This window comes from Trachypithecus francoisi, unplaced genomic scaffold (assembly GCF_009764315.1).
Source record: "Trachypithecus francoisi isolate TF-2019V2 unplaced genomic scaffold, Tfra_2.0 Lachesis_group14, whole genome shotgun sequence".
In the NCBI taxonomy this organism is placed as follows: domain Eukaryota; kingdom Metazoa; phylum Chordata; class Mammalia; order Primates; family Cercopithecidae; genus Trachypithecus; species Trachypithecus francoisi.
In genome coordinates, this window is record NW_022681459.1 from 48158279 (window position 1) to 48180674 (window position 22396).

General features: G+C 45.3%; 1 protein-coding gene across 6 annotated transcripts in view; it reads left to right on the plus strand.

The window, feature by feature from the left end:
• Positions 1-22175, plus strand: part of EWSR1 (EWS RNA binding protein 1) — a 32072-nt gene extending 9897 nt beyond the window's left edge. For 2 of the 6 annotated variants that reach the window (XM_033233120.1, XM_033233122.1), the window contains 13 exons: positions 6-192; positions 3956-4123; positions 7795-8006; positions 9493-9673; positions 12446-12483; positions 13023-13055; positions 13374-13492; positions 17436-17565; positions 19319-19441; positions 20483-20645; positions 20981-21078; positions 21328-21580; positions 21781-22175. In XM_033233120.1, coding sequence (XP_033089011.1) covers positions 6-192; positions 3956-4123; positions 7795-8006; positions 9493-9673; positions 12446-12483; positions 13023-13055; positions 13374-13492; positions 17436-17565; positions 19319-19441; positions 20483-20645; positions 20981-21078; positions 21328-21580; positions 21781-21820 — 1745 coding nt within the window. In that variant the 3' untranslated portion in view covers positions 21821-22175. Of the gene's footprint in view, positions 1-5; positions 193-3955; positions 4124-7794; positions 8007-9492; positions 9674-11298; positions 12517-13022; positions 13056-13373; positions 13493-17435; positions 17566-19318; positions 19442-20482; positions 20646-20980; positions 21079-21327; positions 21581-21780 lie in introns of those variants that run through there. The other 4 variants (XM_033233121.1, XM_033233123.1, XM_033233124.1 and 1 more) reach the window with 3 other exon arrangements.
• The last annotated feature ends 221 nt before the right edge of the window (positions 22176-22396 follow it).

A 22396-nucleotide genomic window follows, 5' to 3' on the forward strand; every position in this document is an offset into this window, starting at 1 on the left:
TCTAGGTTATACTACTCCAACTGCCCCCCAGGCATACAGCCAGCCTGTCCAGGGGTATGGCACTGGTGCTTATGATACCACCACTGCTACAGTCACCACCACCCAGGCCTCCTATGCAGCTCAGTCTGCATATGGCACTCAGCCTGCTTATCCAGCCTATGGGCAGCAGCCAGCAGCCACTGCACCTACAAGGTAAGGCCACGGTCCCCTTAATGCGTCAGTCTCATGTTGGAGAGAAAGAAACCAACTACATACCCTTAAAGGAATCTGTGGATTAGTTCCTTATTAATGGTTGCTTTCACATACTCTCAGATGTTCACTGTTGTTACATTATAGTAACTGATGTACTGGAACATACCACAGAAATACTTTGCATTTAACAGTGAAATTGGCTGGGAACAGTGGCTCACGCCTATAATCCCATCTCTTTGGGAGGCCAAGGCGGGTGGATCATATGAGGTCAGGAGTTCGAAACCATCCTGGCCAACATGGTGAAACCCAGTCTCTACTAAAAATACAAAAAAATTGGCTGGGCACGGTGGCTCACGCCTGTAATCCCAGAACTTTGAGAGGCTGAGGCAGGGGGTTCATGAGGTCAGGAGATCGAGACCATCCTGGCTAACACGGTGAAACCCTGTCTGTACTAAAAAATACAAAATATTAGCCAGGCGTGGTGGTGGGCGCCTGTAGTCCCAGCTAGTTGGGAGGCCGAGGCAGGAGAATGTCATGAACCCGGGAGGCGGAGCTTATGGTAAGCCGAGATTGCTCCACTGCACTCCAGCCTGGGCGACATAGCAAGACTGTCTCAAAAAAACCAGACAAATTAACTGGTGTGAGGGCATGCCTGTAATCCCAGCTACTGGGGAGGCTGAGCAGGAGAAGCACTGTAACCTGGGAGATAGAGGTTGCAGTGAGCCGAGATGGCGCCATTGTACTCCAGCCTGGGCGACAGAGCAAGACTCTATCTCAAAAAAATAAAATAAAAGGTGAAATGGTGCCATCCAAGGGCCAACATGAGGAATGACACTGAATAGGTTCTCTGGTTTCACAATGACCTTTTTGGGTAGGAGAAGGCTATTGTTTTAAAGAGTGTGTGTGTTTTCACTCAAAGCAGCATGACTGATAGAATTGTACTTTTTGATGCTTTTATCTTTGGTTTCATTGACCTTGTAAATGGATAACCGCTTTCTCTTTGGGAAAAACATGGTAGTTCACACGGGCAGGAGGGGAAGGGGTGCATCACGTGAGCCAAGAAATGGTCGTATGACCTAATTGTCTGGAAAGAACATACCCATGTTCAAGAAATCAAACATCACTGCCTCGGCTTAAGCAGTTGACGTGATTTTCTCTACATTATGTAGAGGCTTAATAATCTAAATATTATAGGCAAATAAAAATTCTTAACTGGGTACCCTGCTATAGGATGAACAGAGCTCATATCCCATGACTGGTTAGCAGGTAAACAGTGTTAATTATTACTTAACAAAAGATTTTAGGTCTTTGCTTTAGACAGTCACTTAGGTGGCTTCTGGATACAGTCTTGAAAGTACATTGAATTCTGGTTTGAAAGAAGACATTTTGGGGAATAAACAAGAAATCAATTTCTAACCTAGACTTATCTGCTCTAGAGGTAAGAAATTAGCTCTGACAAACACTCGTGAAATTACTTTTAAAGTGCACAGTGAGTAATCAAAGCCACTTGGTAATTTATACTTGGTAGGCAGCCTTTGCAGTAGCTAAGTTAAACTTAGTGGCTCATTCCTGGAAGGGCGTCATTTCAGAGTGTCATCAGACGTATGAAGTCCCATTTGATGCTCTGATGCAACAGTATATCCAAGCCATATCTGGGGAGTTTTATGTATGAATTGGGGTTTGATAAGGGACCTATTTCAGCTCGGGAAAAGTTAGTACTTCACACTCTCTCTGGTTTTCCTGGGTTTTTTTTGTTGGTTGGTTGGTTGGTTGGTTTTTTTGAGATGGGGTCTTGCTCTGTTGTCTAGGCTGGAGTGCAGTGGCGAGTGCACCCACCTCCCAGGTTCAAGCCATTCTCCTGCCTCAGCTTCCCGTGCAGCTGGGACTATAGTCATGCACCACCATGCCCGGCTAATTTTTGTATTTTTAGTAGAGGCAAGGTTTCACTGTGTTGGCCAGGCTGGTCTCGAACTCCTGACCTCAAGTAATCCACCTGCCTTGGCCTCTCAAAGTGCCGGGATTACAGGTGTGAGCCACCGCACCTGGCCTGGCCTGCCTGTTGATTCTTTGGGCTTTGCTTAAAGTACTAATAGCTCTAACTCAGTCTGCTGCAGCTGTGATGTAAACTGTTAGGGCCAGGGGGGTAATAGAAACCCCTGGAGTTTTCCTTGGAATTGAGATTAATTTTCATCGTTTAACAGGGATACTTACTTCCAGGTTCATCCGAGCAGGGAGTTGGGAGGGGTCTCTTTGCCTTACTCTGGTGTTTCCATTACGGAGACTTGGAGCCAAGCTAGATTAATTTATGCAGCCCCGTTTAGTAAATGATTTTTTCTGGTTGGTTGGTTGGTTGGTTTGGTTGGTTTTTTGTTTGTTGTTGTTGTTGTTGTTGTTGTTGTTGTTTTTTAGACAGAGTTTCGCTGTTGTTGTCCAGGCTAGAGTGCAATGGCACAATCTCGGCTGACTGCAGCCTCCGTCTCCGGGGTTCAAGTGATTCTCCTGCCTCAGCGTCCTGAGTAGCTGGGATTACAGGCGCCCACCACCGCACCCAGCTATTTTTTGTTTTTTGTTTTTTGTTTTTTTTAACCGAGTCTCGCTCTGGCATGATCTCGGCTCACTGCAAGCTCCGCCTCCTGGGTTCATGCCATTCTTCTACCTTAGGCTCCAGAGTAGCTGGGACTACAGGCGCCCACCACCACAACCGGCTAATTTTTTGTATTTTTAGTAGAGATGGGGTTTCACCGTGTTGGCCAGGATGGTCTCGATCTCTCAACCTCGTGATCTGCCCGCCTTGGCTTCCCAGAGTTCTGGGATTACAGGTGTGAGCCACGGCGACAGGCCAATTTTTTTGTGTTTCTAGTAGAGACAGGGTTTCTCCATGTTGGCCAGGCTGGTCTCGAACTCCTGGCATCAGGCAATCCACCTGCCTTGACCTCCCAAAGTGCTGGGATTACAGGCATGAGCCACCGCACCTGGCAGTTTGTTTTTTGAGATGGAGTCTCTCTGTCACCGGGGATGGAGTGCACGATTAACAGCTCACTACAACCTTCACCTCCCATGCCCCAGCGGTCCTCCCACCTCAGCCTTCCAAGTAGCTGAGGCCACAGGCATATATCACCATACTTGGATAATATTTTTCTATTTCTGTAGAGGTGTGGTCTCCCTATATTACCCAGGCCGGTCTCAAACTCCTGGGCTCCAGCCATCCTCCTACCTTGGCCTCCCAAAGGGCTGGGATTACAGGTGTGAGCCACCATGTTTGGCCTGGTCTGTTTTTAATAAATGAGAATCATAAACCTGCAAATTCTCTAAATTTATGATGCCATGGACTTACGTAAATGTTATTCCAACCTAAAACTTACATTTTTGTTAGTTTCTAGTCTTCAGCAGTCCCCTTTGAGAAAAAGCATTTATTCCCTAACAGATCACTTCTCCCGGATCACCTAAACTGGTAGCACAGAATATCGCAGCGCTCTTTTATAGCTTTTACTGTGATGAATGGCGCATATTAATGTCTCTTGTGTGGATACAGTTGATTCTTCCCCTTCCTTAGCATTGTCTTCAAGCAAATATAGTTGGACCAGCACTCAGTTTGATGTAGTTTACTTTAGGATTGTATTTATTGTATTTATTTCCAGGCTTAATCATAACATTGCTTATTGCTTATAGATTTGTAGCATTCTTACCCAGGAGTTTTGTGGTTGGCAGACCACACAAAAAAGGTCACTTTTTAATTTTATTTATTTTTAATTTCTCCTCTTAGACCGCAGGATGGAAACAAGCCCACTGAGACTAGTCAACCTCAGTCTAGCACAGGGGGTTACAACCAGCCCAGCCTGGGATATGGACAGAGTAACTACAGTTATCCCCAGGTACCTGGGAGCTACCCCATGCAGCCAGTCACCGCACCTCCATCTTACCCTCCTACCAGGTCAGTCTACTTTTTGTGGCAAAACAAAAACAGTGACAAAACAGTTTTTTTCAGGTTATTGACCAGCTTGCTTTGACCTCTTCAGGTAAGGTATGTTATCTGACTGTCGGAGTAGTAAGTCATCTGATCATACTTAATTACATTAAAGCCTCAGTTCTAGGGTCCCGTAGTGTTGCCTGGCAGCTAATAACTATTCTTTCTAAATACAGACAAAAACATTTTTACCACTCTAAGTTCTTCTTTTAAGGTTCTTCCTTTTGCTGTTTTAGTTAACTCAGATAAGAAGCAGAAGTATATGAAAGCATGTAAATAGAACCATAAAAGCCACCTTCCCCAATGCAGTTAGGATAAGTAAAGTGCAAGGCATTATAAATCACCTTAATCATTTTACATTTTACCTAATGCATAAAGGTTCATTCATGCACTAACCTTTTAATGTTTGGGCAACCCCCCCCTTTTTTTTTTTTTTTTTTTGAGGCGGAGTCTCGCTCTGTCGCCCGGGCTGGAGTACTGTGGCCAGATCTCAGCTCACTGCAAGCTCCGCCTCCCAGGTTTACGCCATTTTCCTGCCTCAGCCTCCCAAGTAGCTGGGACTACAGGCGCCCGCCACCTCGCCCAGCTAGTTTTTGTAATTTTAGTAGAGACAGGGTTTCACCGTGTTAGCCAGGATGGTCTCGATCTCCTGACCTCGTGATCCGCCCGTCTCGGCCTCCCAAAGTGCTGGGATTAAAGGCTTGAGCCACTGCGCCCGGCCTGGGCAACTCTTTTTATTTTATTTTTATTTTTATTATTATTATTGTCTGGCCAAGTTTTCTTTTTTGAGACAGTCTCACTCTGTTACACAGGCTGCAGTGCAGTGGCACGATCTCCACTCACTGCAACCTCTGTCTCCCAGGGATTCTCATGCCTCAGCCTCCTGAGTAGCTGGGACTACAGGTGCACGCCACTATGCCTGACTCATTTTTGTTTTTGTTTTATTGTTGTTTTGAGATGGGGTTTCACTCTTGTTGCCCGGGCTGGAGTGCAATGGTACGATCTCAGCTTACTGCACTCTCCATCTCCCAGGTTCAAGCGATTCTCCTGCTTCAGCCTCCCGAGTAGCTGGGATTACAAGTGCCCACTACTACACCTGGCTAATTTTTATTTGTTTATTGTTTAATTTTTATATTTTTAGTAGAGATGGGGTTTCACCATGTGGGCCAGGCTGGTCTGGAACTCCTGACCTCAGGTGATCCACCTGCCCTGGCCTCCCAAAGTGCTGGGATGATAGACGTGAACCACTGCACCCAGCCAGTTTGTTTCTTTTGAGACGGAGTTTCGCTCTTGTTGCCCAGGCTGGAGTGCAACGGCGCGATCTCGGCTCACCACAACCTCTGCCTCCTGTGTTCAAGTAATTCTCCTGCCTCAGCCTCCCAAGTAGCTGGGATTAGAGGCAGGTGCCACCACGCCCAGCTAATTTTGTATTTTTAGTAGAGACGGGGTTTCTCCATGTTGGTCAGGCTGGTCCTGAACCCCCAACCTCAGGTGATCCGCCCGCCTCGGCCTCCCACAGTGCTAGGAATATAGGCATGAGCCACTGCACCTGGCCCAATTTTTGTATTTTTAGTGGATACAGGGTTTCACAATGTTGGCCAGGCTGGTCTTGAACTCCTGGCCTCAAGTGATCCGCCTACCTTGGCCTCCCAAAGTACTGGGATTATGGGATTACAGGTATGAGCCACCATGCCCAGCCTGCAAGTTTTCTTAACCCATGTTTAATTAGATGTGGGTTTTCAAATTGTTTGAATTGTGCCCTAAAAGTTTTGCTAGAAGTAGCAGTTCCCTTTTTTGCACTTACTTCATTTTTTTGCAGCAGATGTGAACAGGTTTAGGAACAAGTAGAATTGATTGGGTGTCTCTCATTACAGCCAGCTTGGAGCAAAAGTGGGCAGGGCTTACAACTCTTCTTCCACAGAGCTGGTTTGTACCTATTGCATTGAGAGCAGTTAATCTGGCAAGTTGGATAGGTACACAGTGAGACACTACTGAATTCACACAGCAATGGTGAGGGGTGTGGTGTGTTAGAAGCTTTGTTAGTTTGTTTCTTTTTGGAGACCAGGTCTCACTCTGTTACAGTCCAGGCATGGGATACAGTGACACAGTCATAGTCCCCTGTAGCCTCGAACTTCTTGGCTTGGCGTAGTTTAAGCGGACTTTAAAATGTGTGTCCTTACTGTTTCTCATCATGATTTGTGAAGCTTCATACCAGATGATTTTTTTTGTTTTTGTGGTTTTTCTTTTTTTTTTTTTTTTTTTTTTTGAGATGGAGTTTCGCTCTTGTTGCCCAGGCTGGAGTGCAGTGGTGCAGTCTTGGCTCACCGCAGCCTTTGCCTCCCGGGTTCAAGTGACTCTTCTGCGTCAGCCTCCCAAGTAGCTGGGATTACAGGCATGCGCCACCATACCTGGCTAATTTTGTATTTTTTATAGAGATGGTGTTTTTCCATGTTGGTCAGGCTGGTCTCGAACTCCTGACCTCAGGTGATTCACCCGCCTTTGCCTCCCAAAGTGCTGGAATTACAGGTGTGAGCCACTGCTCTTGGCCCCCCCCCCCTTTTTTTTTTTTTTTTTTGAGACGGAGTTTCGCTCTGTTTCCCAGGTTGGAGTGCAGTGGCGCTATCTTGGCTCACTGCAACCGCTGCCTCTGCAACCTAGCTGGGACTACAGGTGCGTGCCACCATACCCAGCTCATTTTTGTATTTTTAGTAGATGGAGTTTCACCATGTTGGTCAGGCTGGTCTCGAACTCCTGACCTCAGGTGTTCCACCTGCCTCAGCCCCCCAAAGTGCTGGGATTACAGGCAGGAGCCAATACCAGACTTCACCTCCCAGGTTCAAGTGGTTCTCCTCCGTCAGCCTCCCAAGTAGCTGGGACTACAGGCACCCGCCAGCAGGCCCGGCTAATTTTTTGTGTTTTTTACTAGAGACAGGGTTTCACCGTGTTAGCCAGGGTGGTCTTGATCTCCTGACCTTGTAGTCAGCCTGCCTCAGCCTCCCAAAGTGGAGCCTTTGCTTGAACCTCCGCTCCCACCCGAAAATGACCATTGTTTTAAATGGGAGTGGAGATTAAGAGGAAACTCTTTAAGGGTTATACAGATGGTGGTTATAATATTTCCCCCTCCCAGCTGGGCAGGGTGGCTGACGCTTATAATCCCATCACTGTGGGAGGCTGAGGTGGGCGGATCATGAGGTCAGGAGATCAAGAGCATCCTGGCTAACACGGTGAAACCCCATCTTTACTAAAAATACAAAAAAAATTAGCCGGGCATGGTGACGGGCACCTGTAGTCCCAGCTACTCGGGAGGCTGAGGCAGGAGAATGGCGTGAACCCGGGAGGTGGAGCTTGCAGTGAGCGGAGATTGCGCCACTGCACTCCAGCCTGGGAGACAGAGCAAGACTCTGTCTCCAAAAAAAAAAAAAAATTCCCCCCTCCCATTTAATGTTTTATTTTGAACACAAAAATATTTGCTGACTTGAAATTCAAATTGTTGATGTGTAGAAAGTAACTACTGTTTTATGGATGTCTGTGTCACATGCTGTGAATGTCTCTTTTATTCAGGGGATTTGAAATAACAAGCTTCTTTTTTCTAAAAAGCTGGGTTTTGTTTTTTTGTTTTTTTTTCTCCTCTCTTTCAGCTATTCCTCTACACAGCCGACTAGTTATGATCAGAGCAGTTACTCTCAGCAGAACACCTATGGGCAACCGAGCAGCTATGGACAGCAGAGTAGCTACGGTCAACAAAGCAGCTATGGGCAGCAGCCTCCCACTAGTTACCCCCCCCAAACTGGATCCTACAGCCAAGCTCCAAGTCAATATAGCCAACAGAGCAGCAGCTACGGGCAGCAGAGTGAGTCGCTAAGAGAGAAAACCAAATAAGAATGATTGTGTTTGGAGTTTTTTTGTGGGGTTGATTTTTTGTTTGTTTTTCTTTTGAGATGGAGTTTCACTTTGGGGGCTAAGGCTGGAGTGCAGTGGTGGGATTTCAGCTCACCGAAACCTCTGCCTCCTGGTTCAAGCAGTTCTCCTGCCCCCACCTTCCGAGTAGTTGAGATAGGCGCCCACCACCAGGCCCAGCTAATTTTTGTATTTTTCATAGAGACGGGGTTTCACTATTTTGGTCAGGCTGGTCTCAAACTTCTGACCTCAGGTGATCCTCCCCCATCAGTCACCCAGAGTGTTGGTATTACAGTCGTGAGCCACTGCCACGCCAGCTGTGTTTGGAGTTTTTGAACAAGGGGAATACTCTTTACCATTGTTTGCTTTTGGAATCCAGGACACATATCTTGAGGGCATGACATTCCAGCTAACATCTTGGATGTCCCAGTGAAGATTTCAGTGCTTTTTTCCAATTTAATTGTTTTTAGTATGCCTTGCCAAAGAAGAAAAGAGATACTGTAATTGATCAGAAAAAAATGTTTTAGACTGCTAGTCCTGCTGTCTTTGGGGAGGTTGTATGCAGTGAGTAAATCCAAGATCGTTTTTGGCCTCCCTATTAGTCATTAATGTAAAGTGGGGAGGCAGCTATTGCAGGCCACTATGATTTTGATAGTCAAATAAAAGCTATGGTTTTTTTTTTGGTTACTGTTTTGTTTATATCCATTAAGGGGGAAAAAGGCCAGGCACGGTGGCTCACACCTGTAATCCCAGCACTTTGAGGGAGGCCAAGGCAGGAAAATCACTTGAGACCAGGAGTTTGAGACCGTCCTGGGCAACATAGTGAGACCCTGTCTTTTTAAAAATAAATAAAGATTCTTTAAAAAAAAAAAAAAAAAATAGGGAAGGAAAAGGGGGAAAAAGAATCCACCTCACAGAATATTTGCAGTTCTTCTATGTGGAGAGAGGTAACCCAAAACACAAAATTATCTTCAGAATTTAGTTTGTACCAGGATCATTGGTCTTTTAAAATTACGTTCCATCCACGGAGATTTCTCAACAACTGAAAGGAGTAGTGTTGGTTTATGTAGTTGAGCCCCTGGCAGTGTGCTAAAGCCCTGAGAAACCTGGCTCTGTTTTCATTTCTTGAGTATAGCTCAAAAGCTGCTTTTGGAGACATATTAGGATAGGGAACCCTATAAACTATATGTTAGGCAGAGGGCTTTTTTTTGTTTAGAAGCGGTTTATTCTAGGCTAACTATGTAAGGTTATTTCAGCTGTGATGAACCAGCAGTTTTGTTGAACTTAGCCTACCCATTAGGGGTGCTTTATCGTGTTATAAAGAAGATGGTGCCTTGGTTAGTGCCTTGCAATTGAGGATTTTGTTATTCCAGGAGAAAGTACATCAGGCAGTGGTGTAAATGCTGGTCCATGGCTTACAGATGTGACTCTTTCCTCAGGTTCATTCCGACAGGACCACCCCAGTAGCATGGGTGTTTATGGGCAGGAGTCTGGAGGATTTTCCGGACCAGGAGAGAACCGGAGCATGAGTGGCCCTGATAACCGGGGCAGGGGAAGAGGGGGATTTGATCGTGGAGGCATGAGCAGAGGTGGGCGGGGAGGAGGACGCGGTGGAATGGGGTAAGAGCAAACCTTTTCTCCTTTTACCTAATTTTGTTTCATCCATAGGATTTTCAATGGAAAGAAGGGACTGAAAGACATAAGAAATTAATTTCTGCATTTCCATGGACAATCTGTTGAGCTCAAGCCATCTTCTAAAACATGGAAATGTCATCTTTGTGGCATACATTAAGTGGCAGTTTATTTTCTTTCCCTGCCAGTATACTTCGTTGGGTCGGGGAGAACAAAGAATGGTTTTGAAACCAGAGCTTTCAGTTCCCTTCATGGTTTCCAGAGGTGAGAAGCCTCTGTGGGTAATAGATTTGGGATGGAACACACACAACCCTTCTAATGACCCTAAGTTTTTAACTAATTGCATTTGAATGGTTGTCTTGAAATCCCTGGTGTATATACTGCAGAAAAGGAATGCAGCTGTTTTCCACAGTGTTTGTCCCCAACTTCTGTTTGTACTCAGAGTCGTTGAACATAATTCAAGATTTTTGTCCCATAATTCTTAAACTATAGCCTGAGGTGCACCTGATACATAGAGTTTGGATGGAGCACAGAAAAATCCAATAGCATTTTGCAGAGTAATGTATATAATTACAGGCTCACTTCCTATTGGCGATGTTGAAAGTCTAAATTGGTTTGACCATTTTGATTGATGGCACAATCTGGTTTAGAAAACTTTGTTTAGATCAATGACATAACCCTGCTACCTCTGCCTGCCCTTCCCCTCCCTTCTCCCATCCCCTTTTCCCTATCTGATGTCTGTACTTTGATGAAGGTGAGCTATAATATTGGTGGTTAACATAATCCAGAAGGCTTAGTTCTGTGTGTGTTCTGTCCCTATATAAACTAGTAAAAAAAAAAAAAAAAAAAGTTATGCAGAATGTTAGATATTTACATTTGATTTGGTATGCCACTATTCTAGGAAAAATTAAATAGTATTTTTTTTAAATAGAATGAACTTCAAAATTAAAGTTGATCTTAAAGTTGATCTTTAACTTCCATATTAGCAAATACTCTTCACTACTGAAAGTACTATTTTGCATATTCTGCATAACTTTAAGTCTTTAGTGAAATCTTTATTGGAAGAAAGTCGTTTGACAACAGGCAAAAATTTAATGATTTGGTATGAAGTAAAATCAATCTTCTGATTTGGAAAATATTATAAAGGTTTCACTTTTTGGATGTTTTAAAATAGACATAGACACTTGAAAGTACTATCATCACGTCTCAAATCACCTAGAATTCCTAGTATTTTTAAATTGCAAAAACAATTTCAAGTTTATTTAAATACTTCAGAAGTTATAATCCTACTAATTGTGCTAGACTTTGCTGATAGAGGGGGCCCCTCTTTCTGGATGAGAAGTCTCTCGGAGCCATAGAAGAGACCATGGCTTTCCCCATAGGTTTTACAACAGACTGTGAAGCAGTCTGTCGGATCCTGTGGGGATACACAGGGGCATTTCCCTTGTCCCCCCTTTTTATTGTGGTGTGGTGATGGTTTTCAGTGTCTTCTGCAGGTAAGGCACTCAATGTTGTTAACATGCCCTTTTTCATTGCCTCAGTATTTTGATATTTTCATTGGCTGTTAAACGTGGAAACTTTTTAACATGCTTTGTCGCATTTATATGCTACAGGTTACAAAGTGAGAGCCTTGTATACACTTCAATACTTAAAAAGTACCCGTACTCAGTACTCAGCCGGCAGCATAATGAAAAGTGGGACTAGACACGGTGTCCATATGGAGAGGAAAAATATACATAGAATATTTTTAACAAAATGTATTCATTGTATAAATGGAATCCTTCTGTAACTTTGGTAACTGCATACTTGTTGTTTGGTAATGAACCAGAGGAGGTATAATACTCTAGAATTGTGTAACATTAAAGTGTAAACTTTTGTGTTTAAAGAGAGAGAACATTTTATGGTGTGTACTTTTAAAAAGGAAACAAAGCTGCATGCAACAGCTTGAAATTGTGTATTCAGGTATTAAAGGTGCAATACTGGTTAGAAAAAACTCAGGGCCTCCCACTGGGGAGCTGCCTTTATTTAATTCTAAAGAAAACAAAATTTAACTCCCAAAGTCCAATTCATATTTCCCCCTCCCCTCTTTAAGTAATTTTACATGGCATAGTCATTATTCTAACTGATATGTCTATAAAGTTGCACCCCCAGTCCGCTGAGCCTTGGTATTTGTTGTAAATTCTCCTTTCACAGCGATTGTTAAATCTGTTCGTGCCCTGAGATGTATGGCTTTATGCTGAAGATTGGCTGGATGCGTCCTCTGATGTGTGTTGTAGGAATTTAATGTGGTTGTCTCCTGCTTTATTATACTGTGACTTGTTAGGAAACCCTGGGCCTCATTTGGCTCTCCCTTGGGAGAGGTTGAGGGTGCACCTTTATGAACATGGAAAGGTTTATCACAGCATTTAACCCCCACTTGCTCCTCCCCTCTATACCAAGCTCTTCTGGTTTTTCACCTGATGGGGTGGGTGTATGGGATCTATTTTTTCTTCCTAATTTGCCAAGTATTGCACTATTAATACCAGCCCCCGAAATGAAAGGAACCAACCACACTGGTGTGTACAATCAGACAAGCAAGGTTGTATATTGAGGAAATTTGAGCAAGCTGCCCTGAAGAAAGGCATAGTGACAAGATGAGAGAGATGCATTGTTTGGAGATGTGTTTAGCCAGTGCCCTTCTTCCCCACGAGCCCCCCCAAGGCTCAGAGCGGTACTGGCTTTTAAAGGGAAAGGCCTTCATTTCTTCGTTTATCCCCCCAGCAGCGCTGGAGAGCGAGGTGGCTTCAATAAGCCTGGTGGTAAGTTTTTGAGTATTACCATAGATAGTGTTTTAAAAAAAAAAATGCAGTCAGTTTTTAGAAAACTATAATTTTTTTATTAGTTTCATAAGCGGTTAAAAAATGATCTGTACAAAAGAGACTAATGGGTACTGCCGGCATTGTCTTAGGGGTAATAAGGTTAACCTATGGTTACGAAACAAAGGGTAACTTCAAGTATTGAGTAACTGCTTCTGTAATATGGGGGAGAATAAATTTTTAAATTTGGTTTATTTAGAGGAAAAATTTTGACTTAAATTTAACACTGATTTGGCACATAAGCATTGAGAGTGTATTTGGTTAATGGTTTAGAAGCAAACCAGCAAAGAAAAAAGCAAACCCTAGCAAACCTTTCACAAATGTTAAAAGAGGCACTGCTCCATTTTAGCAGTGCGGGTCATTTTGAATTTAATGAATCCCCATCAAATGGTGGTATAGTAGATAGCTATGTGTGTTTGTAAGGTTTGTAGCTTGCAAGACGTGCACTAATAATATTTTATATGATCTTTCCTGGTTGGCAGGACCCATGGATGAAGGACCAGATCTTGATCTAGGTAATTTTGAATTCTTGTACTTCATATTGTGCTTTATAAATTAATGGTACAGAGGTAAATGCATGCCTGGAGTTCAGCAGCCTTATAGACCAGCGTGATATTCTTGCTGTCAAGGACAATTTGGGGAATCCTTTATTGTGAGCATCTATTCATAATGGCCTTAAGTGAAGTAAACCAAAAGTTTGATAGCATTCTTCTTAGTATGCTTGGTAGTTTTCTTAGATTTACGATGAATATCCTTGGGCAGTAGTGATCAGATAGTTAAGAAACCCCTATAGATGCATGATAATAATTCTCTTGTCTTGTTTTCTCTGAAAGGCCCACCTGTAGATCCAGATGAAGACTCTGACAACAGTGCAATTTATGTACAAGGATTAAATGACAATGTGACTCTAGATGATCTGGCAGACTTCTTTAAGCAGTGTGGGGTTGTTAAGGTAAAAGCATAACTGGGTCATCTGGCAAAACTTTAAACCACAGAGCATTTTAAAGAGAGTGAATTGTTGAGAGTTGTTTTCTAAGGTTGCTTTTGCCTGACTTCTTTCTAGATATCTTATGGTTTGTTCCTTTAAAAAAAAAAAAAAAAATTAGCCTTTTTTTGTTTTTTGAGATGGAGTTTTGCTCTTGGTGCCCAGGCTGGAGTGCAGTGGCGCAGTCTTGGCTTACTACAACCTCCGTTCAAGCGAATCTCCTGTCTCAGCCTCCCCGGTACCTGAGATTACAGGCCTGCACCACCACACCCAGCTAATTTTGTCTTTTTAGTAGAGATTGGGTTTCACCATGTTGGTCAGGTGGGTCTCAAACTCCTGACCTCAGGTATTCTGCCCACCTTGGCGCCTCCCAAAGTGCTGGGATTACAGGTGTGAGCCACTACACCCGGCCTTCCCTCCTCCACCCCTAGGGACTAAGTCTTGTTCAGCCTCCTGGGTTCAAGTGATTCTCCCACCACAGCCTCTTGAGGTAGCTGGACTTACAGGCACGTGCCACCACACCCAACTGATTTTTGTATTTTTAGTGGAGATGGGTTTTCACCTGTTGGCCACTCTGGTCTTGAACTCCTGGCCTCCTCAGGTAATCCACCTACCTCAGCTTCCCAAACTGCTAGGATTACAAGCATGAGCCACTGCGCCCAACCTTAAATTATTGTGTCTTTATGCTAATTCTTTTTTTTTGAGGCGGAGTCTCGCTCTGTCGCCCAGGCTGGAGTACTGTGGCCGGATCTCAGCTCACTGCAAGCTCTGCCTCCCGGGTTCACGCCATTCTCCTGCCTCAGCCTCCCAAGTAGCTGGGAGTACAGGCGCCCGCCACCTCGCCCGGCTAGTTTTTGTATTTTTTAGTAGAGACGGGGTTTCACCGTGTTAGCCAGGATGGTCTCGATCTCCTGACCTCGTGATCCGCCCGTCTCGGCCTCCCAAAGTGCTGGGATTACAGGCTTGAGCCACCACGCCTGGCCTTTATGCTAATTCTTAATAGCTAGTAATGCAGATTTTTCTTCGGGTATTTTGACTGTTTTTCAGTTCTTGCTCTTCTGTATTAATTTTTGAGTTAGTTTATGAACCCCATGAACTTCAAAACTTTAAAACCCCAATTGGATGTTTACTAAATTTATGAAGTAATTTCAGGAGAATTTACATTTTTGTAATACTGAGAGATCTTTTTTTCCCATAAAAATTCTATTTCTCCGTTTGTTTATTTACTTATTTATCGAGACAAAGTCTTGCTGTGTCACCAGGCTGGAGTGCAGTGGCGCGATCTCAGCTCACTGCAGACTCTGACTCCTGGGTTCAAGCGATTGTCCTGCCTCAGCCTCCTGAGTAGCTGGGATTACAGGCGCCTGCCACCATGCCCGGCTAAGTTTTGTATTTTTAGTAGAGACGGGGTTTCACCATGTTTTTCAAGGCTGGTCTTGAACTCCTGACCTCAGGTGATCTGCTGCCTCAACTCCCAAAGTTCTGTGATTACAGACGTGAGCCAACACGCCCGGCCTATCCCTATTTATTTTATTATTTATTTTATTTTACTTTGAGACAGAGTCTCACTCCTTCACTCAGGCTGGATTGCAGTGGCGCAGTCTCGGCTCACTGTAACCTTTGCCTCCCGGGTCTCCTTGCCTCAACTTCTCGAGTAGCTGGAATTACAGGCTCCTACCACCACCCCTGGCTAATTTTTGTAAGTAGAGATGGGATTTCACCATGTTGGCCAGGCTGGTCTTGAACTCCTGACCTCATGTGATCTGCCCACCTCGGCCTCCCAAAGTGCTGGGATTACAGGTGTGAGCCACCATGCCCAGCCTATTTAGATCTTCAGTAAAGACTATCAATTTCCGTAAAGGTCTTGCAAATTTTACTAGTTTTACTTCTAGTTTCGTTTATTTTCAAGTTGCTGTGGTTAATGGTCTTCGTTAAATGACACTTTTCTGGTTATTACTGCTGTGTAGAAATACAGTTGATTTTGGGCGGGTGCGGTGGCTCATGCCTGTAATCCTGGCACTTTGGGAGGCCGAGGTGGGCATATCAGGAGGTCAAGAGATCGAGACCATCCTGGCCAACATGGTGAAACCCTGTCTCTCCTAAAAATAGAGAAATTAGCTGGGTGTGGTGACACACGCCTGTTCAGCTAATCGGGAGTCTGAGGCAGGAGAATCGCTTGATCCCAGGACGCAGAGGTTGCAGTCAGCTGACATGATGCCACTGCACTCCAGCCTGGAGACAGAGCAAGACTCCGTCTCAAAAAAAAAAAAAAAAAAGAAATACAGTTGATTTTGGTAAATCTTATATAAGGCAATTTCTCCCTACTTGTAGTTGTTTGTGCATAGATAACACACACATCTCAAAAGTAAAATGCTCTTAGTGTCTGCTGTCATAGTCTACCCTATGCAAGACTCCTTTTGTTTTTTTCTTTTGAAATGGAGCCTCACTCTGTCGCCCAGGCTGGAATGCAGTGGCACAATTTCAGCTCACGGCAACCTCCGCCTCCTAGGTTCAAGCCTCGAGCCTCTTGAGTAGCTGGGATTACAGGTGTGAGCATATTAAAAAGACTGCTTTTAATATGTATATAATATGTAGTTTTTCCAGGAATGTGGAGTTTATCCTGGTTAAGAAACTTAGTATTTACCGTCAAAATTTTGGAAGTAAAGATGTTAAAATAGATTTCCAAGCTGGGTACAGTGGCTCACAGGTGTAATTCCAGCACTTTGAGAGGTCAAGGCAGGAGGATCCCAAGGATTGCTTGAGCCCAGGAGTTTGAAACCAGCCTGGACAACAGAGTGAGACTCTGTCTCATAAAAAAGAAAAAAATGCATTTCCACATTATTTATACCACAGTTTTGCCATGTTTTCGTTACAGTCTTCAGGTATCATGTTCTTTTTTTTAAGTCAGAGGTATCAATATATATATATCCTGTTGTAATCTTTTTTAAGCCCTATAATTAGATTGCTGTCACATGTTACTGGATATATATAAACAATTACAGACTCAACTGATCGTATTCATATTTAATGCAAAAAAGTACACATGAAGATTCTTATACAAGGTGGCTCCTGAATTCAAGTCAGCCACATCTGATACTCAGCTGAAAGACTAGTCATCTCTTCTAACTGGAGGAAGTAGTGGCTGTGTTAGACTAACCAAGAATCACTGTAGTTCACTCACAGCCTGTGCACTATACTTCATGGTTTTGTTTTGTTTTTTTGTTTTTTTTTTTTTTTGAGACGGAGTCTTGCTCTGTCACCCAGGCTGGAGTGCACTGCAAGCTCCGCCTCCCGGGTTCACGCCATTCTCCTGCCTCAGCCTCCCGAGTAGCTGAGACTACAGGCGCCCGCCACCTCACCTGGCTAGTTTTTTTTTTTTGTATTTTTTAGTAGAGACAGGGTTTCACCGTGTTAGCCAGGATGGTCTCGATCTCCTGACCTCGTGATCCCCCCGTCTCGGCCTCCCAAAGTGCTGGGATTACAGGCTTGAGCCACCGCGCCCAGCCCTACTTCATGGTTTAAGGATAATTTTCTTTATGCCACTCATGTCTTATGTGGTGGTATCAAAGCCTGACTACCCCTACGAGGTGGCTGTGCTCAGTGGGTACCTGTCTGGGCATAGAAAATGCCAGGGCAGGCGAACCAGCATCAGAAGATGGCTAAGGAAGGAGTGGGGCCTATCCTGTTCACTTCCACACTTTGTAACTTTGGGTCTACTTTGGTTTTTGTGATAAAGCAGGGATAGAGGAGAAAATAACTTAAAATTCTGAAAAACTTAAAGTGGGGAAACAGTGACATTTAGTGACTTACTACATGTGAAAAATTGGTACTCTGCCTGGATTTTGCCTGGACTTTTTTCTCCCAAATTAGTATATTCTAGTCATGCCTAACTATGCTGGTCTATGTCTAGATGAACAAGAGAACTGGGCAACCCATGATCCACATCTACCTGGACAAGGAAACAGGAAAGCCCAAAGGCGATGCCACAGTGTCCTATGAAGACCCACCTACTGCCAAGGCTGCCGTGGAATGGTTTGACGGTAAGATGTACTCACTGGCATTCTTAATCTCCCTGGCTATAGAGTATGGCAGGAGGGAGGAACTTGTGAACCATAGGAGCAAGAAGACCTTCCATCTCTTTCTAGGGGAAGTAGATTGCTGATCTCCCTTCAGTAGTATTAGGACCCAGCCATTGACCCTGGATTTGGAGATCCCTTTTTTTTTTTGAGACGGAGTATCGCTCTGTCGCCCAGGCTGGAGTGCAGTAGCCGGATCTCAGCTCACTGCAAGCTCCGCCTCCCGGGTTTACGCCATTCTCCTGCCTCAGCCTCCCAAGTAGCTGGGACTACAGACACCCGCCACCTCGCCCGGCTAGTTTTTTTTGTATTTTTTAGTAGAGACGGGGTTTCACCGTGTTAGCCAGGATGGTCTCGATCTCCTGACCTCGTGATCCGCCTGTCTCAGCCTCCCAAAGTGCTGGGATTACAGGCTTGAGCCACCGCGCCCGGCCTGGAGATCCCTTTATTTTCAGGCTTTAGTATTACAAATCAACCTAGCTTAAAGTGGCAAACACTTTTCTAAGCACAGATTATCAGAAGGTACAGAAAACCCTTCAAAAGAACATCTTAGCCAGTATACATTTGCATATAGATAAATATATATATTTAAATAAGGCCTTGACATTAATGCTGGGATTTCACTTAAGAGAAAACCAACTTGAAAGCATTGAATGACTTGGCCAGGTCCAGTGGCTCGCACCTGTAATCCCAGCACTTTGGGAGGCCAATGTAGGTGCATCCCTTGAATCCAGGGGCTTGAGACCAGCCTGGGGAACATGGCACAACCCTGTCTCTACAAAAAATACAAAAACTAGCCAGGTGTTGTGGCGCACTCCTATACCTATAGTCCCAGCTACTCAGGAGGCTGAGGTGGGAGGATCACTTGAGCCCGGGGAGTTTGAAGCTGCAGTGAACTGAGATTGCACCACTGCACTCTAGCCTGGACAGCAGCAAGACTCTGTCTCAAAGAAAGTGTCAAATAACAAGTCCTGGTTCTCTTTTCTTCGCCATGCAGTCAGCTTCCCACCAGCTTATTTTCCTCCTTATGGTAGACAGTATTTTTTTGCTTGTGTTTTTGATATTTTGAGCCAGTCTCACTTGGTCACCCGGGCTGAAGTGCAGTGGCACAAGCAGTCTCAGCTTACTGCAGCCTCCACCTCCCAGGTTCAAGTGAATCTTGTGCCTCAGCCACTCAAGTAGCGCATGTCACCCCGCCCAGCTAACTTTTGTATTTTTTAGTAGAGATGGGGTTTCACCATGTTGGCCAGGCTGCAGAGAGGTTTTTAAGTATATTTAAGTGTATGGCCTTTTTCTGGCCAGGCACGATGGCTCTTGCCTATAATCCTACCACTTTAGGAGGCCAAGGCAGGAGGATTGCTTGAACCAAGGAGTTCATGACCAGCCTGGGCAACCTAGCGAGAGACTGCCTCTACAAAACATTTTGTAAAATTATCCGGGCATGGTGATGCATGCCTGTAGTCCTAGCTACTTTGGAGGATTGCTTGAGCCTGTGAGATTGAAGCTGCAGTGAGCCTTGCCACTGCACTCCAGCCTGGGCAACAGAGTGAGACCACCATCTCAAAAAAGCCTTTTTCTGGCCTTGTCAGTAAAGATCTTAGAGAAGATTACAGGAGGGGCAGACCTAATGCATCTGGGAGTGGTCATTTGATGATGTCATGGAGTTGGTGAACAGGGAATATAGGGGAGTAATTGATGTTCTGTTGTCTTATTCCAGGGAAAGATTTTCAAGGGAGCAAACTTAAAGTCTCTCTTGCTCGGAAGAAGCCTCCAATGAACAGTATGAGGGGGGGTATGCCACCCCGTGAGGGCAGAGGGATGCCACCACCACTCCGCGGAGGTACTTGCTCTGATCTCCTATGTTGCATTAAAAGGTTTTCAATATACTCCCTACCCTTAAGAAACTTGATTACTAGAGTGAAGAAATATAAAATTGTGTGTAGAGTCAATACTTTGAATGTTTGTGGATGTAAAAGGAAGAGGAGAAGAACATGGGAGGCTGGAAGCCACACTGCCTGTCAACTCCAGACTGCCATTTATTTGGCTTTGGTTGTGTCTGTATAGACATGCCTGCTTCTTATAGAATTGTGGGAGTTTGGCTGGGTGTGGTGGCTCATGCCTGTAATTCCACCGCTTTGGGAGGCCGAGGCGGGTGGATCGCCTGAGGTCAGGAGTTTGAGACCAGCCTGGCCAACATGGTGAAACTCTACTAAAAATAGAAAAATTAGCCAGGCATGTTGGTGCTGCATGCCTGTAGTCCCAGCTACTTGGGAGACTGAGGCAGGAGAATTGCTTGAACCTGGGAGGTGGAGGTTGCAGTGAGCCAAGATCTTGTTCCACTGCACTCCAGCCTGGGCAACAGAGCAAGACTCCATCTCAAAAAAAAAAAAAAAAAAAGCCGGGCACAGTGGCTCATGCCTGTAATCCCAGCACTTTGGGAGGCCAAGGCGGGCGGATCACAAGGTCAAGAGATCGAGACCATCCTGGCTAACACAGTGAAATCCATCTCTATTAAAAATAGAAAAATCAGCCGGGCGTGATGGCGGGCGCCTGTAGTCCCAGCTACTCAGGAGGCTGAGGCAGGAGAATGGCGTGAACCTGGGAGACGGAGCTTGCAGTGAGCTGAGATCGCGCCACTGCACTCCAGCCTGGGCGACAGAGCCAGACTCCGTCTCAAAAAAAAAAGAATTGGAGCTCTGTTTCCTGTAGAGCACGTGGAACACGCTCCTCACAGGGAAGGGGCTGATGCCTGAGCCACACGGAAACATATGGGACGGGTGATGGGGAAATGACAACAGTGGTATCTATGGGTTTACTTAGTAATTTTTATTTCCCATAGCAAATCTGGTGCTACAGAGAAATGATTTGCTGTTTCTTGTAGGTCCAGGAGGCCCAGGAGGTCCTGGGGGACCCATGGGTCGCATGGGAGGCCGTGGAGGAGATAGAGGAGGCTTTCCTCCAAGAGGACCCCGGGGTTCCCGAGGGAACCCCTCCGGAGGAGGAAACGTCCAGCACCGAGCTGGAGACTGGCAGTGTCCCAATCCGTATGTACTTGTCTTGGCAAATTGATACCCTACGAGTGAAGCCACCCTTCCCTCACCCCATCCCCACTCTAGAGCAGATGGCTCTGTCTAGAGGAACAGAAGGATGACCCTGAAGGCTGGTTAGGGGCACTAGTCCGCCATTCCCTGGATGCTTCAGAGCCTTCTGAAGATTGATTTGACCTGTGTTGTGGCCGCACTGCTGCCTTAGGCTGTGCCCTAAAACCTGGGTGTACATAGATCCTGATAGTGAGTGTGTACCTGTTCACACACCACCTTTCCTTGTTTATCTTCCTTAGTTCAATTGGTGATTTCTGCTGTGATGTAATTGTATGCAGGGGTTGTGGAAACCAGAACTTCGCCTGGAGAACAGAGTGCAACCAGTGTAAGGCCCCAAAACCTGAAGGCTTCCTCCCGCCACCCTTCCCACCCCCAGGTAGGTGCAGGTTTCATGATGCTAAACCTCTTTTCTTATCTGTGAGCTTGGTAAACTGCAGCTGCCGTCTGCTTAAGAACCTTGAGTTGTCGTCCTGTCGTCATTTCTAAATTGTCAGCCTGATGCTGAGATTGAGTGAAGTGTCTGGTTTGTTTCTGCGGTGAGAGAAGGAAGCAGAGCAGCTTCCAGTGTCCCCAGGGCCTCTGCAGCCACCCACTGACTGCTTTCGCCCTGCTCTTCTCACCTTAGGTGGTGATCGTGGCAGAGGTGGCCCTGGTGGCATGCGGGGAGGAAGAGGTGGCCTCATGGATCGTGGTGGTCCTGGTGGAATGTTCAGAGGTGGCCGTGGTGGAGACAGAGGTGGCTTCCGTGGTGGCCGAGGCATGGACCGAGGTGGCTTTGGTGGAGGAAGACGAGGTGGCCCTGGGGGGCCCCCTGGACCTTTGATGGAACAGATGGGAGGAAGAAGAGGAGGACGTGGAGGACCTGGAAAAATGGATAAGTAAGTGCTGGTGAAAAGCAGCTGTGGGCCACCAGGCACAGTGAGAGGACAGCCCCTCCCAGCTTGGTTGGAGCAAGTTCCCATGGCGCTAGGAAGCTTGTGCCAGTGCTTGGGAGGAGTCAGGAAGGGGCACCTGGGGCCTCTGGAAGGGCTTCCTCACCCCTCCCCATTCTAACCAAAGAGCCCTCTTTGCCTTGCAGAGGCGAGCACCGTCAGGAGCGCAGAGATCGGCCCTACTAGATGCAGAGACCCCGCAGAGCTGCATTGACTACCAGATTTATTTTTTAAACCAGAAAATGTTTTAAATTTATAATTCCATATTTATAATGTTGGCCACAACATTATGATTATTCCTTGTCTGTACTTTAGTATTTTTCACCATTTGTGAAGAAACATTAAAACAAGTTAAATGGTAGTGTGCGGAGTTTTTTTTTCCTTCTTTTAAAAATGGTTGTTTAACTAAGACTTTAACAATGGGAACCCCTTGTGAGCATGCTCAGTATCATTGTGGAGAACCAAGAGGGCCTCTAACTGTAACAATGTTCATGGTTGTGATTTTTTTTTTTTTTTAAATAAAATTCAAAATGTTTATAAACAGTTATCCTTCTCGGCCTCTGTTCCACAGTCACTGCGTGTCTGCTGGGAGCGTGCTCCCACCCCACCCAGGAGAAGGGTGCTTTCAGGGGTCGTGTGAGGTGAAATCTAAAGTGGTTGTGACATGGAAACAGACTCTGACCCTGACGCACCCTCAGAGACCCACTAGTGTCCAAAGGTTCAAGGAGAGATCCAGGTAAGGGAGGCACCGGAAGAACTGGA